At 41.3% G+C, this 14,126-nt stretch overlaps 1 protein-coding gene across 1 annotated transcript in view; it reads right to left on the bottom strand.

The window, feature by feature from the left end:
- Positions 1-13,360, bottom strand: part of farsb (phenylalanyl-tRNA synthetase subunit beta) — a 30,927-nt gene extending 17,567 nt beyond the window's left edge. The window contains exons 1-3 of the mRNA XM_085479209.1: positions 13,261-13,360; positions 2,181-2,236; positions 1,863-2,017 (exon numbers count right to left, since the gene is read on the bottom strand). Coding sequence (XP_085335335.1) covers positions 1,863-2,017; positions 2,181-2,236; positions 13,261-13,318 — 269 coding nt within the window. The 5' untranslated portion in view covers positions 13,319-13,360. The remainder of the gene's footprint in view (positions 1-1,862; positions 2,018-2,180; positions 2,237-13,260) is intronic.
- Between the last annotated feature and the right edge of the window lie 766 nt (positions 13,361-14,126).

The raw sequence follows: 14,126 nt of genomic DNA, 5'->3' as shown, positions 1-14,126 counted from the left end.
CGTAGCTTACACAAGTCGTACTAAAACATTTTTTTACAGATTTATGAGCGCCATGTACCACATAAAATTGGTTCAAGGTTAGAAAGCACAACCAGAATTCATACATAAGGCGCACTGGATTATAAGGCGCACTGTTGATTTTTGAGAAAATTAAAGGATTATAAGTGCGCCTTTTGGTGCAGAAAATACGGTACACAAAACAAAGTGCTGGGGCCTGTGCTTCGTACCGCGCTAAGTGAGTTAGCTGGATTAGATTGTTGACGATTTCGCGTGATCCTGGATCGTTCGGTTCCCCGAAGCCCATCCGGGACTTGCTGTCATAGCAACAGAGCCGTAAGCGTAAACCTGCTGGGGAGCAGGTTTACTTTATGTAAACAGGATTAGATCGTGGCCACGCAGGTATGTCCGCGTCATTCATACGAAAGCAACAGCGATATTCCACCACTGTTTCACCATAAATAAATAACATCAATGTAACTAAAGATAATGCAGCACTTGATCCTTTTATTGATTTCACACAGATACATACAGGTCATTCCCTAAAAAAGGGAAATGTACTATTAACATTCTATTACATGTATGTGATTATTACAGATGTAATTCATATTTCAGAGTAGTAATTGCAGATTACTTCGTGTAATCAAGATGAGAGACCACGGCTATAAAAGCGAAGGTGGATTTGGGAAGTCTGTCGCAGCCATGTCCTGTCCGTTTACGCGAGCCACCCATTGCGGAAGGTGCAAGATTGATAAGGAGAGTCCTCAGAATTCAGCGTATATTGCGGGACAGACAGGATCCTTTAGCTCAGCGCGACAGTGTGCTCATAGAGAGATATCGATTTTCCCGTGAGGGTATTATTCACTTAACCAACTTGTTGACGAGGGGGTGCAGGACCACCACCTGTCTTTTTTTTTGCTCTGCCCTTTTCTTGGTTGCTGTTATAAACAAACAAACAGAGTATTCCAGGGTCTCTTTCCAAGAGACGACAAGCAATATAAGTGATAAATATTACCATTCTGTAGAATATTCTTATATTTCACTTTTACTTGTTCCCATGTTCTAGTGGGTCCTGTTGTGGCTCTAATGTGAAAGGGGATATAATATAACATATTATAATATAATGTAATATAATATTGGATAATATGGTGTGATATGATAAATCTACCCTACCGCCTACTGGTGTTGGCCAGAGGGGCCGATGGCGCAATATGGCAGCCTGGCTTCTGTCAGTCTGCCCCAGGGCAGCTGTGGCTACAACCGTAGCTTGCCTCCACCAGTGTGTGAATGTGAGAGTGAATGAATAGTGGCATTGTAAAGCGCTTTGGGTGCCTTGAAAAGTGCTATATAAATCCACTCCATTATTATTGTTATTATTGGATTACTTACGAGTTTGATTTGTCAGCAACTTTCTGCCAGCCCTCTCTCCTTGCTTTTGCAGCCTTTGCAGTGTTCCCTTGCGTTTTAATTAAACTCTGAAACTCCTGAAATCCCTCACTCAAGAGTTCTTGCTCTGCTGCCGAAAAATACCGAGCGCGCTCCTTCGCCATTTTCGCCAACCAATCAGCGGGTTGCCGATCACTGTTTCTGCTATCGATGCGTATCCCCTTTTACGGCACCCAGTGATCGCACATTACTTCATCCAGCTGTACTAATCGTCAACAGCAGGTGTGTTCGGAGAACCGGATTAGCGAGCTCACGGTTAGCGCGGTGATTTGATCTTGGATGTTTCATTTGATCTTGGATGTAGTAAGCGACGTACGAAGCACAGGGCCCTGGTCAATCACGGCAACAAAACTTGATATATAAATAAATCTCTTGTCATTTATTTCAGGTTAAGCCTGTTAAAAATTGCAGAAACGCACTTATTCTTGAAGACCTGCAGTCCACGAACCAGTCCTTCCAGACATAGCAGATCATAGCGGTTAGCTGGTACATCGATCTTATACAGGATCACATCAGATGATCCTGAGGCCTTAGTGTCACCCTGCTCTCTGCTGATTATCTCTTTCTCAGAGGTCTGTAAAGCAGATGGGGAAGAGGAACTTCAGCATGCCAGAATTCAGACACAAATGTAGACAAATCAAAGAACTGTACTTACATCTCTGCAATAACAGAGCATTACTGCATTACTTTATTAACCACAAATAGCGAGCTGTTCGTATTTGATGTCATGTACTTACAATTTCATCCAGCTCCAGCCCAAACTCAAAGCAAAGCTCGTCAAACTCCTCATCAGCTAAAACAAAAGGCAGACAGACATTAGAAGATATTTACTGGCACATGGCAGAGCAGCCTGCTCACATTTAACCCTCTGGGCTCTATGCTGGCCATTTGTGTACACTTCAATTTCTTCAATTTTTCACTATTTTTTTAATTTTCCAACTTCAGCTCCTTAATTATATCAATAATATACACTACACATGCAGTTATTCCTGTTGGCTCTATGGTGGCCACTTTTGGCCAACTGAAACCCATTTTTTAATTCCTTGTTACTGACTAAATCAAGTAATTTAGGTAAAATTCCAATAACGTAGATAATGTTAAAACTTAATCATCCTCTCAGCCTCCTCTGATGACCTGTTTGCTGCTGCCTGCCGCTGAAAGGCAGCGGGGAGAGGGGATACTTGAGCAGTGCATTTATCGCGGCATATAATGTTTTTTCTGGATACACTGTGCTTTTTCAGCATTTCAATTTGAAATGTATTAGCACCAGTCACAAATGCAGTATTGCCGGCCATGGTCTTTCCACACTCACGACAGTAAATGCAGTGCATCATGTTGTCAGCTTTACAGTATCTTAGCCACGGAAACTGGTCAAGCCACTCTCTTTGAAATACTTTGTATACACTTTCCCCCTTTTACTTTCAGTGGGCTCTGGCTCGGAGTCGATCGTATGAGGCTCATTATCTGATTCTGTCTCCGGACCAATGTTAGACATAACCTGAGAGGTTGATGGCTCCGTGTCAGAGCACTAGCTATGAATTTCAGATGGCTCAGGCCTTAACGAAAAAGTAATCAAACGTTCTTTATATCTTTTCTCATTATCCACAGCTACGTCCACTTCTGTCAGGCCTAGGCTACTCACTAGAGGTGGGTATTGTCACTGATTAAACACAGCGAAGATTTTCCTGGCCTGGCTTTTTATCGCAGATAACTGCCTTAAAAATATTCTGCAGTAGATCAAAAACTGAAGAAAACCATGAATCAACATATGAACATTACCCGATGCTGCTGAAGTGAAGCACAGCAAAGTTAGAGGTTTTATTTGAGACACAGCCAAGCATTTTTCAATTTGGCATAATTTTAAAAAGTTTTAATTTCTTCAGTATTAAACAGCAGAAATTATGCTTTCTTGTCGGAGGTCATTTTTGGAAACAAAAAACAGCGGCCGACAGCACTGTACATGACTTGTGCGTAATAAGCGAATAATAAACAAATAAAGCGAATAATGCAGAAAACAGATTTGAGATACTGGTCATGAAGTACACTGAGGGTAGAGCACCGCGGTAAAGTGAGCCGTCATTTGTGAGCCGCGGTCAAGCCAGCCGCCTCCTATCCGCCGCATAAATTTCCTTGCGCTTTTACACCAGTCTTTACGGTAGCGCCTTTTCGCTTTATGTGCCGATTGAAAGCCTATACCCGCGCACACGTGCGCGCGCGCGAACAGTCGCACGCGCATGCGCGAGCACAAATTACAATGAAACAGCCCGATACAGTCAATACAATTATGGAAATGTCAGAAATTCATTAAAAATCATCATGAGTAGTTGAGGTCCAACTTTCAACACATCCCCCCTCTGGGACACCTTACTGTACCTGTGTGCCAGGTTTCAGCCAGATTTACTGTAGAATTCCTCAGAAATTAAAGTGTACTTGTATTCAATGCAATACAGCCAATACACTACAATTATGTCAATTTTCAAAAATTCATTAAAAATCATCCTGAGTAGTTGATGTCCAACTTTCAACACATCCCCCCTCTGGGACACCTACTGTACCTGTGTGCCAAGTTTCATCCAGATTTACTGTAGAATTCCTCAGAAATTAAAGGGTACTTGTATCCAATGCAGTCGGCCAATACAGTAGAATTATGTCAATTTTCAAAAATTCATTAAAAATCATCCTGAGTAGTTGATGTCCAATTTTCAACACATCCCCCCTCTGGGACACCTACTGTACCCGTGTGCCAAGTTTCAGCCAGATTTACTGTAATATTCTTCAGAAATTGCAGGGAACTTATGTTCAGTGCAAGAAAGGCTGAAAGACGACCACCACTGAACAAGACACACAAGCTGAAACGTCAAGACTGGGCCAAGAAATATCTCAAGACTGTTTTTTCTAAGGTTTTATGGACTGATGAAATGAGAGTGAGTCTTGATGGGCCAGATGGATGGGCCCGTGGCTGGATTGGTAAAGGGCAGAGAGCTCCAGTCTGACTCAGATGCCAGCAAGGTGGAGGTGGAGTACTGGTTTGGGCTGGTATCATCAAAGATGAGCTTGTGGGGCCTTTTTGGGTTGAGGATGGAGTCAAGCTCAACTCCCAGTCCTACTGCCAGTTTCTGGAAGACACCTTCTTCAAGCAGTGGTACAGGAAGAGGTCTGCATCCTTCAAGAAAAACATGATTTTCATGCAGGACAATGCTCCATCACACGCGTCCAAGTACTCCACAGCGTGGCTGGCAAGAAAGGGTATAAAAGAAGAAAAACTAATGACATGGCCTCCTTGTTCACCTGATCTGAACCCCATTGAGAACCTGTGGTCCATCATCCAATGTGAGATTTACAAGGAGGGAAAACAGTACACCTCTCTGAACAGTGTCTGGGAGGCTGTGGTTGCTGCTGCACGCAATGTTGATGGTGAACAGATCAAAACACCGACAGAATCCATGGATGGCAGGCTTTTGAGTGTCCTTGCAAAGAAAGGTGGCTATATTGGTCGCTGATTTGTTTTTGTTTTGTTTTTGAATGTCAGAAATGTATATTTGTGAATGTGGAGATGTTATATTGGTTTCACTGGTAAAAATAAATAATTGAAATGGGTATATATTTGTTTTTTGTTAAGTTGCCTAATAATTATGCACAGTAATAGTCACCTGCACACACAGATATCCCCCTAAAATAGCTAAAACTAAAAACAAACTAAAAACTACTTCCAAAAACATTCAGCTTTGATATTAATGAGTTTTTTGGGTTCATTGAGAACATGGTTGTTGTTCAATAATAAAATTATTCCTCAAAAATACAACTTGCCTAATAATTCTGCACTCCCTGTAGGTCTGTTGACAGAGCTCTGTACAGGTCTGCTCGAGCTGACCTGAAAAGGGGTCCCACCTGTCCAGCAACAACACATGGCATGGAATAATAGACATCATAAACCACAGAGGCAGAACTGTGAAAACAGAAAACCTGAGTGTGCAGCTAGCAGAGGAAATAAACAGCTTCTTCGCCCGCTTTGAAACACCACAACAGCAGCATTCATCTGCTTCAGCCCTGCTCCCATCCTCATCCTCACCTGGTTCCTGCACCGCTCCATTCACTGTAACGGAGCACGATGTCAGATGTGTGTTCCTAGCAGTGAACCCCAGGAAGGCGGCCGGTCCAGACGGAATACGTGGTAAAGTGCTAAGACCATGTGCCCACCAGCTCACCCTCATCTCCACCAGAATCTTCAACCTCTCACTGGATGAAGCAGCCATCCCATCCTGTCTAAAATCAGCCACAATCATCCCAGTACCAAAGAAGTCTCCCATCACCAGCCTGAACTATTATTGCCCTGTGGCCCTCACACCGGTAATCATGAAATGCTTTGAGAGACTAGTCCTTCAGCACACCAAGGATTACCTCCCCCCAGAATTCGACCCCCACCAGTTTGCATACCGTGCAAACAGATTCACAGAAGATGCCATCACCCTCCACTCGGTGCTGAGTCACCTAGAACAGCGGCAGAGCTACGCCAGAATGCTCTTTGTGTACTACAGCTCACCCTTCCACCACTCGCCCATTGAGAGCCTACTAACTTACTGCATCACAGTATGGTACAGCAGCTGCACTAAGGCGGATAGAGCCACCCTCCCAGCATGTTTGCAATGAGTAGGAGATGCTCTGTATCTCACTGTACAACTGTATAGTGACAAAGGTATTGGGTTCTTTTCTAAAAATTGCTATAAACAGAGGAACCCAAACTGATGAAAAGTGGCGAATATTTTTTTTCAAATGACTATTTTTAGTGGATTTTTGATATAGAAGCAGAATGACAGAATGTTAAAAGAAGTTACTTTTAGTCATTCTAAGCTGGGCATTGCATTCTCTGGCTGTTCAAAGCCATGGAACTTTAGACTTTCCAAGCAAATAATGATGGCCATACTGATGTTCTTTTCAGTACATTTTACTTTATGTTCATTTTCTCTGCTGAAGGTATTGTTCAGGCCTGTCAAGATGGCGCCAGTGTGTGTGGCTCGCCGTCTGGCTCTTCCTCTGTTGTGTTTGCTTATGTTGTTTTTTATTGCTAGAGTCAACTCTCTTTTAATGTACAATCGCCAAAAACTGTTGGACCTCCGAGTTGCCAGTGATCTTACCAATGCAACTTATAATGGACATAAGGCGTTACCTCCATTCCTGTCTGGGATACCAGCTAACCTTTGTCGGACCCTGGCCCCAGCCTCACGGCGAAAGCGTTTCAGACGCCGGGGCAAACGTAGCGGTCTACTCGTGAAACTTAAGGCGTACTTGGCGCGCTCTTCCCCGGCTCCGTGGAACGAACGTGGATCTGTACCTTGTCATGCCTTTTCTCCGTGCTCTCTGGAGCCCATCGATGCCTGGCTGGTGCCCGTTGTTGGCTCGGATCAGATGTCCCAGCCACGAAAGATTTCCCCTCATCTTCGTCGGCGCGGTGCGAACCTACAGAACCTACGGCCGCTGCGTCGGGTCTCGCTGTCAGCCACGAACACGCTGACCTCCACCAGGTTTGGATTGGTGAACACTAGATCGCTCAGTAATAAAACTTTTATTTTAAGGGATTTATTTATGACCCAAGGACTGGATTTCCTCTGTATAACTGAGACATGGTTGAGGGCCGGTGAGTCCAGCGCTTTCACAGATCTCTTACCTGATGGCTGCTGCTTTTTAAACTCTCCTCGAATATCAGGCAGAGGAGGAGGACTAGCGATTGTTTTTAAGAAGCAGTATAAATGTAAACCACTGCCATTATCAACCTCACCTAGTAGCTTTGAACTGAGCATGTTTGAGCTAGGTCGCTCTCACACAGTGCTCTGTGCTGTGGTTTACAGACCCCCAAAATACAATAAGAACTTCTTAAATGACTTTTCTGATCTGTTGGCTGAAATTATGCCAAAATATGATCATGTCCTTATTATTGGGGACTTCAATATTCATGTGTGCTGCCCTGACAAGCCAATGGCAAAGGACTTTTTAAATCTTATTGACTCTTTTGATCTTGTGCAACCTGTGTTTGTGCCTACACAAAAATATGGGCACAGGTTGGATCTTGTTTTAACTCACAATTTACCTGTCTCTAACTTAGAGGTTTGTGATGTTGTATGGTCAGACCATAGGTCTGTCTTGTTTGAGGTTTTCCTTCCTTGTACCAAAGTTAATCTTCCTCCTGTTGCTGCTAGGAGCTGTCGTATATTTAACCCTTCCTCTCCTGGACAGTTCTCTATTGCTTTTAATCAGAACGGCGGCCTTCCTGATTTCATATGCAATGATACAGAAGAGCTGAGTACGTGGTTTTACTCTGTCTGCCAAACTGCTTTAGATTCAGTGGCCCCCTTTAAGCTTTGGCAAGTAAAAGCCAAATCTGAACCCTGGCTGAATGAAGACACCCGGGCTGCCAGAAGAAAGTGTAGGAGAGCTGAACGTAAATGGAAGAAGGATCAACTTCAGGTGTCATATCAAATGTTACAAGACTACTGGAATTCTTACCAGAAAACTGTAAAAGATGCTAAGAGGAAACATTTTGCTGCTATTATTCAGGCAAATTGTCGTAAGCCTCATGTCTTATTCAAGACTATTGACATGGTCCTTCACGCTCCACAGACTGCTGGTGTCGAGTCTTCTCAGGAAATTTGTGAAAACTTCCTACACTTTTTTATTGATAAAGTGCTATCTGTCAAAGCGCAGACTTCCCAGTCCGTTCTCGACCCTTCTACCCCTGTCCCTAGTTCTGCTGTCTTTGACAGGTTCAAGCCAGTTTCCTTGCTCTGCCTGCAGGAGTTCATTGCTCACATGAAGCCCTCAGGCTCCCCTTATGATGCTCTCCCTCCTCGATTTTTCAAAGAGGTTTTTCTCACTATAGCATCAGCTGTACAATCCATTGTAAATAGTAGTTTGTCCTCTGGTGTTGTACCTGTCAATCTCAAACATGCGGTGATTCAGCCTCTACTCAAGAAACCTGCTCTTGATCCTGATATTATTGCGAATTACAGACCTATTTCCAAACTGCCTTTTATCTCAAAGATTCTTGAAAAAGTAGTTTACAAGCAATTAATGTCCTTCCTAGAAGAACACGGTATTTGAGAAGTTTTCCAATCTGGTTTTAAAGCTTTACATAGTACCGAATCTGCCCTTTTAAGAGTTTTTAATGATGTGTTTTTGGCAAATGACTCAGGTGACTGTGTTATTATTGTGCTGTTAGATTTAACTGCTGCTTTTGATACAGTGGATCATAATATTTTAATTTCCCGTTTAGAGCAGTTGGTGGGTATGCGGAGTACCGCACTGCAGTGGCTCAGATCCTATTTGGCAGAGCGAACTTTCTCTGTGAAACTCGGGGAGTTTGTATCCTCTGTTGCTTCTCTTCAATGTGGGGTCCCACAGGGTTCAGTTTTAGGCCCGCTTCTTTTCTCTCTATATCTCCTACCCCTTCGGTCTATTTTCAGGAAACATGGGATTTCTTTCCACTGCTACGCTGATGACTCCCAGATTTATTTCCCACTTAAAAAGATAAATGGCTTCTCAGTAGACCCGCTGCTCAGATGCCTTGATGATATAAGGGCCTGGATGGCTTTGAACTTTTTACATTTTAATGAACAGAAAACAGAAGTGATGGTTTTTGGTGGTGCTTCTGAGGCCACTATTATAGATCTTGGTTCACTGGCACAGTATGTTAAACCAGTCATCACTAATCTGGGAGTTAAAATAGAGGCAAATCTTAAACTTGAAAGCCAGGTCAGAGCTGTTGTAAGATCTAGCTTTTTTCATTTGAGGGAATTAGCCAAAATAAAGCCTATCTTATCGAAACAGCATTTTGAGACAGTAATCCATGCCTTTGTTACTTCTAGGCTGGATTATTGTAACGCACTTTATTTTGGGGTTAGTGATGCGTCCATTAGGCGCCTGCAGGTTGTGCAAAATGCTGCAGCACGTCTCTTAACTGGAACAAAAAGGTTTGAGCACATTACCCCAATTTTAATTTCACTCCACTGGCTACCTGTATATTTTAGGATTGTTTTTAAAATTCTCTTATTTGCTTTTAAATCTCTTAATGGCCTGCCCCCCCCCTACCTCTCGGAGCTACTACAACCATATACACCTCCCCGTTCCCTTAGGTCCGCCAATCAGCAGCTCCTTAAGGTACCAAAAACTAAGTATAAATCTAAAGGTGATCGTGCTTTTGCTGTAGTTGCTCCAAAGTTGTGGAATGATCTACCCTTGAATGTTAGGCAGGCCTCTTCTCTCTCTGAATTTAAAAGTCTTCTTAAAACATATTTATTCGCTGAAGCCTTTGGCATTGATTAGAGGGGTTGACTCAATTTGTTTTGACATGTTTCAATTTATTTTACTTTTTAGTTATTTATTTTATCTTATCTCATTTTAATTTTCTTTACTTATGCTTTTAGCATGTACAGCACTTTGTGAACTCTGGTTTTATGTTAAAGTGCTTTATAAATAAAGGTGGTATGGTATTTTCATTTTTATGATGTTTCTATTTTTACACAATTCCTCCCACATAGCAAAATTGGTATGGCCTGGATCTGTCCCACACAATGTGCTTACACATGGCCTGCGTACCGCAAAGAATGACGGCCCCATGGTGGCCCAGATCTGGTTTACCAGAGGTGGCCCACACATGAGCCAGCACAAGGCCAGTTGCAGACACACTGCTGGCCCTGTGCTGGCCCAGAACAGTTTCAGCTCTGGCCCCAGATGTCAGCCTAATGTGTACCTTAGCCATGTAAGCCATGTAATAACAACATGTGCTGGAACATAATAGTGCAAAAGTAACATGACGAAACTCTGTTCAGACAGTGAATGGACTGATTCTTATACAGCACTTTTTTACTCACCCATATTACTCAAAGTGCTCTATACAACATGTCACATTCACCCAATCAGGCCAAATGTGGCATGCCATCACATAAACAGTGCCATCTTACCATGCCAGAAGTCAGCCAGCAGTGCCGGCTTGACACCAGACCCAGGCAAGACCCGTCTGCTATGTGGGATGACTTGTTCTTTGGGCATTTTAGTTGTGGATTATGTTTGGGCTGTGTCTCTTGCCCTTTCAGTATTGTATTCTTGTGCTTCTAAGTGTCCCTTTGTTTCTTTTTAGGTTATGTAGTATGGGTTAGAGATATTTTGTATGTTGTTTTTGTTTAATAAATCCGCCTTTTGGATTATTCCCTGATGTGCCTGAGTTCTGTTATTTAGTGTCACTTTGAAAGGACACACATCCAGCATTGACATATAATTGTTCTTTCAATTTTTGATAAAGATTACAGTGAATTGAGATGTAACTTGGCCCAGAGGTACGGTAGGACGCCCAGAGTAAGAAAGTGTTGAAAGTTGGACCTCAACTATTATGGATGATTTTTAATGAATTTTTGAAAATTGACATAATTCTATTGTATTGACTGTATTGAATTGATTATAAGTTTCCTCTAATTTCTGAGGAATTCTACAGTAAATCTGGATGAAACTTGGCACACAGGTACAGTAGGTGTCCCAGAGAAGGAATCTGTTGAAAGTTGGACATCAACTACTCAGGATGATTTTTAATGAATTTTTGAAAATTGACATAATTATATTGTATTGACTGTATTGAATTGAATATAAGTTTCCTTTAATTTCTGAGGAATTCTACAGTAAATCTGGATGAAACTTGGCACACAGGTACAGTAGGTGTCCCAGAGGAGGGATGTGTTGAAAGTTGGACATCAACTACTCAGGATGATTTTTAATGAATTTTTGAAAATTTACATAATTATATTGTATTGACTGTATTGAATTGATTATAAGTTTCCTCTAATTACTGAGGAATTCTACAGTAAATCTGGATGAAACTTGGCACACAGGTACAGTAGGTGTCCCAGAGGAGGGATGTGTTGAAAGTTGGACATCAACTACTCAGGATGATTTTTAATGAATTTTTGAAAATTTACATAATTATATTGTATTGACTGTATTGAATTGATTATAAGTTTCCTCTAATTTCTGAGGAATTCTACAGTAAATCTGGATGAAACTTGGCACACAGGTACAGTAGGTGTCCCAGAGGAGGGATGTGTTGAAAGTTGGACATCAACTACTCAGGATGATTTTTAATGAATTTTTGAAAATTGACATAATTATATTGTATTGACTGTATTGAATTGAATATAAGTTTCCTTTAATTTCTGAGGAATTCTACAGTAAATCTGGATGAAACTTGGCACACAGGTACAGTAGGTGTCCCAGAGGAGGGATGTGTTGAAAGTTGGACATCAACTACTCAGGATGATTTTTAATGAATTTTTGAAAATTGACATAATTATATTGTATTGACTGTATTGAATTGAATATAAGTTTCCTTTAATTTCAGAGGAATTCTACAGTAAATCTGGATGAAACTTGGCACACAGGTACAGTAGGTGCCCCAGAGGAGGAATCTGTTGAAAGTTGGACCTCAACTACTCAGGATGATTTTTAATGAATTTTTGAAAATTGACATAATTATATTGTATTGGCTGACTGCATTAGATACAAGTACACTTTAATTTCTGAGAAATTCTACAGTAAATCTGGCTGAAACTTGGCACACGGGTACAGTAGGTGTCCCAGAGGAGCGATGTGTTGAAAGTTGGACATCAACTACTCAGGAGGACTTTTAATGAATTTTTGAAATAAACATAATTGTAGTGTATTGACTGTATTGCACTGAATATGAGTTTACTGTGATTTCTGAGTAATATTACAGTAAATCTGGGTAAAACCTGGCCCAGAGGTAAAGTAGGTGTCCGAGAAGAGGATTGTGTTGAAAGCTTGGCATCAACTTTTAAGAATGATTTTTAATGAATTTTTGAATATGCAACCAGACTGTCACGATGGCTGTATTGGGCTGTTACATTGTAATTTGTGTGTGCGCGCGCGCGTGTGACTGTTCGCGCGCGCGCACGTGTGTGCGAGTCTAGGCTTTCAATCAGGATATAAAGCGAAAAGGCGCTACCGTAAAGACTGGTGTAAAAGCGCAAGGAAATTTATGCGGCGGATAGTAGGCGGCTGGCTTGACCGCGGCTCACAAATGACGGCTCACTTTACCGCGGTGAGAGAGCTGTGCAGGAAGTGTGATTTTATCGTGGTGGAAGCAAAACAGCGAAAGTAAGAGGGAATTCATGACAATGTTTATCTAATCGATTACATGTCCCAGACTCCATTAACAATACAAGAAAATCAAGCAGCACTGCAAATATATGAAATGGTCATTTTTGATGTTGTCCTCCAACAAGTGCATTGTACAAACGAACGTGATGACCATTTTATATTTATAAAAAAAGATGATAAAAACTGATGTTAAAGACTTTATGCAGTAAAAATAGCAACAAAACATAAAAATAATAAAAACTGCAGACTTAATCTGTTGGTGGACACTTTTGGCAACGAACAAGCTGACAGGATAGTGATTCTGAACAAACCCAGAGGCTTAAATGACAGGAGGAAGCGGAGGAAATGATGCAATCACGCTGTCAGTCAACAGGCAGATAGAAATGAACTAGTACTATTTCCTTATCGCAAAAAATACATAAGTTAACAAATAAACCAAAATAAACTCGCCATCAAATAAGTGGTACTTTCTTTAATAATTAGAAATGAAGGCAGTTAAAATTAGCTCTACAGTTCATGAGCAGCTGCTACATTGCTAACAATCAGACAGCGAGTTCACAACGTACTGACCTAACTCTGTCGTTTAGGAGCAAAAATTAAAAAAAAAGAGAAAACAGACGAGCAGATTAAAGGTTACCGGAAAATACAGTAAATATGACTTACTGTAACTTCTACCCAAAGCTTTGAATAGAAGATCCCGTTTAACTCCGACAGTCGGCATGTTCGCTGCTAATCGTCACCAGCTATGTGGAGGAAAAGGACCCTCACTAGCCGGTTGTAGTTGTCTGCAGAGGTGCCTGAGTGATTATTCTTTTTTTTTTACTCTCACAAAACTTTATTTAGAACTTAACATAAGCCGTTATGTTCATTCTTAATATAAGGAAAACGTTTAGATATATATTTGTTCAATTTTTGCAATGCAGCATGTGAGCTCCGGGACACAGACCTACAAAAAGGTTAAGCTATTTATTTACAGCTTTTTAGCTATTTAATTTTACTTCAAACAATCGGTAACACATTGTTGCGTGCTGGAGAAATCATCATCATCATCATCATCATCATAACTAGAGAATGCGTTCCCTGAAGAAAATGCAGTGCGAAAGCTGATACGCGAATATTTTTTAGCTGAAATACTGTAATTGCTAAAATATTTGGGAAACTTGTTAAATTTAACTGAAATACACCGAATCATTCACCTGAAAGCTGAAGTTCACACCGAAAAGAAGGTTCAAGGTTGGAAAGTAGCTGAACATCTTCAAAATACATATTAGTAAGTTAAATTTATTTGCCAAAGACACTGAGGAAATTGAATTTACGCCTGACCCCTGACCCCATGGGCCCCGACATAAACCTTGGAACGCGTACTTTTATACTTCAGTTCTGTCCAAAAAGGTTTTGAAGCTTTAGAGTAGCTTTTCAGAAAATAAAAGTACAGTAATTACACTGTACAGTGTACTACAGTGTGCAAGATATTAAAACAAACAAACAAACAAACAAAACCCGAAGCTCCTTTAAGCTGAAGGTCAAAA

Source organism: Copadichromis virginalis, linkage group LG14 (genome assembly GCF_057382275.1).
Source record: "Copadichromis virginalis isolate Kocher_CV1m ecotype Utaka linkage group LG14, C_Virginalis_male_GT1.1, whole genome shotgun sequence".
Lineage (NCBI taxonomy): Eukaryota > Metazoa > Chordata > Actinopteri > Cichliformes > Cichlidae > Copadichromis > Copadichromis virginalis.
The sequence above is the reverse complement of the archived record's forward strand: the minus strand, read 5'-3'. Positions and strand labels throughout refer to the sequence as shown.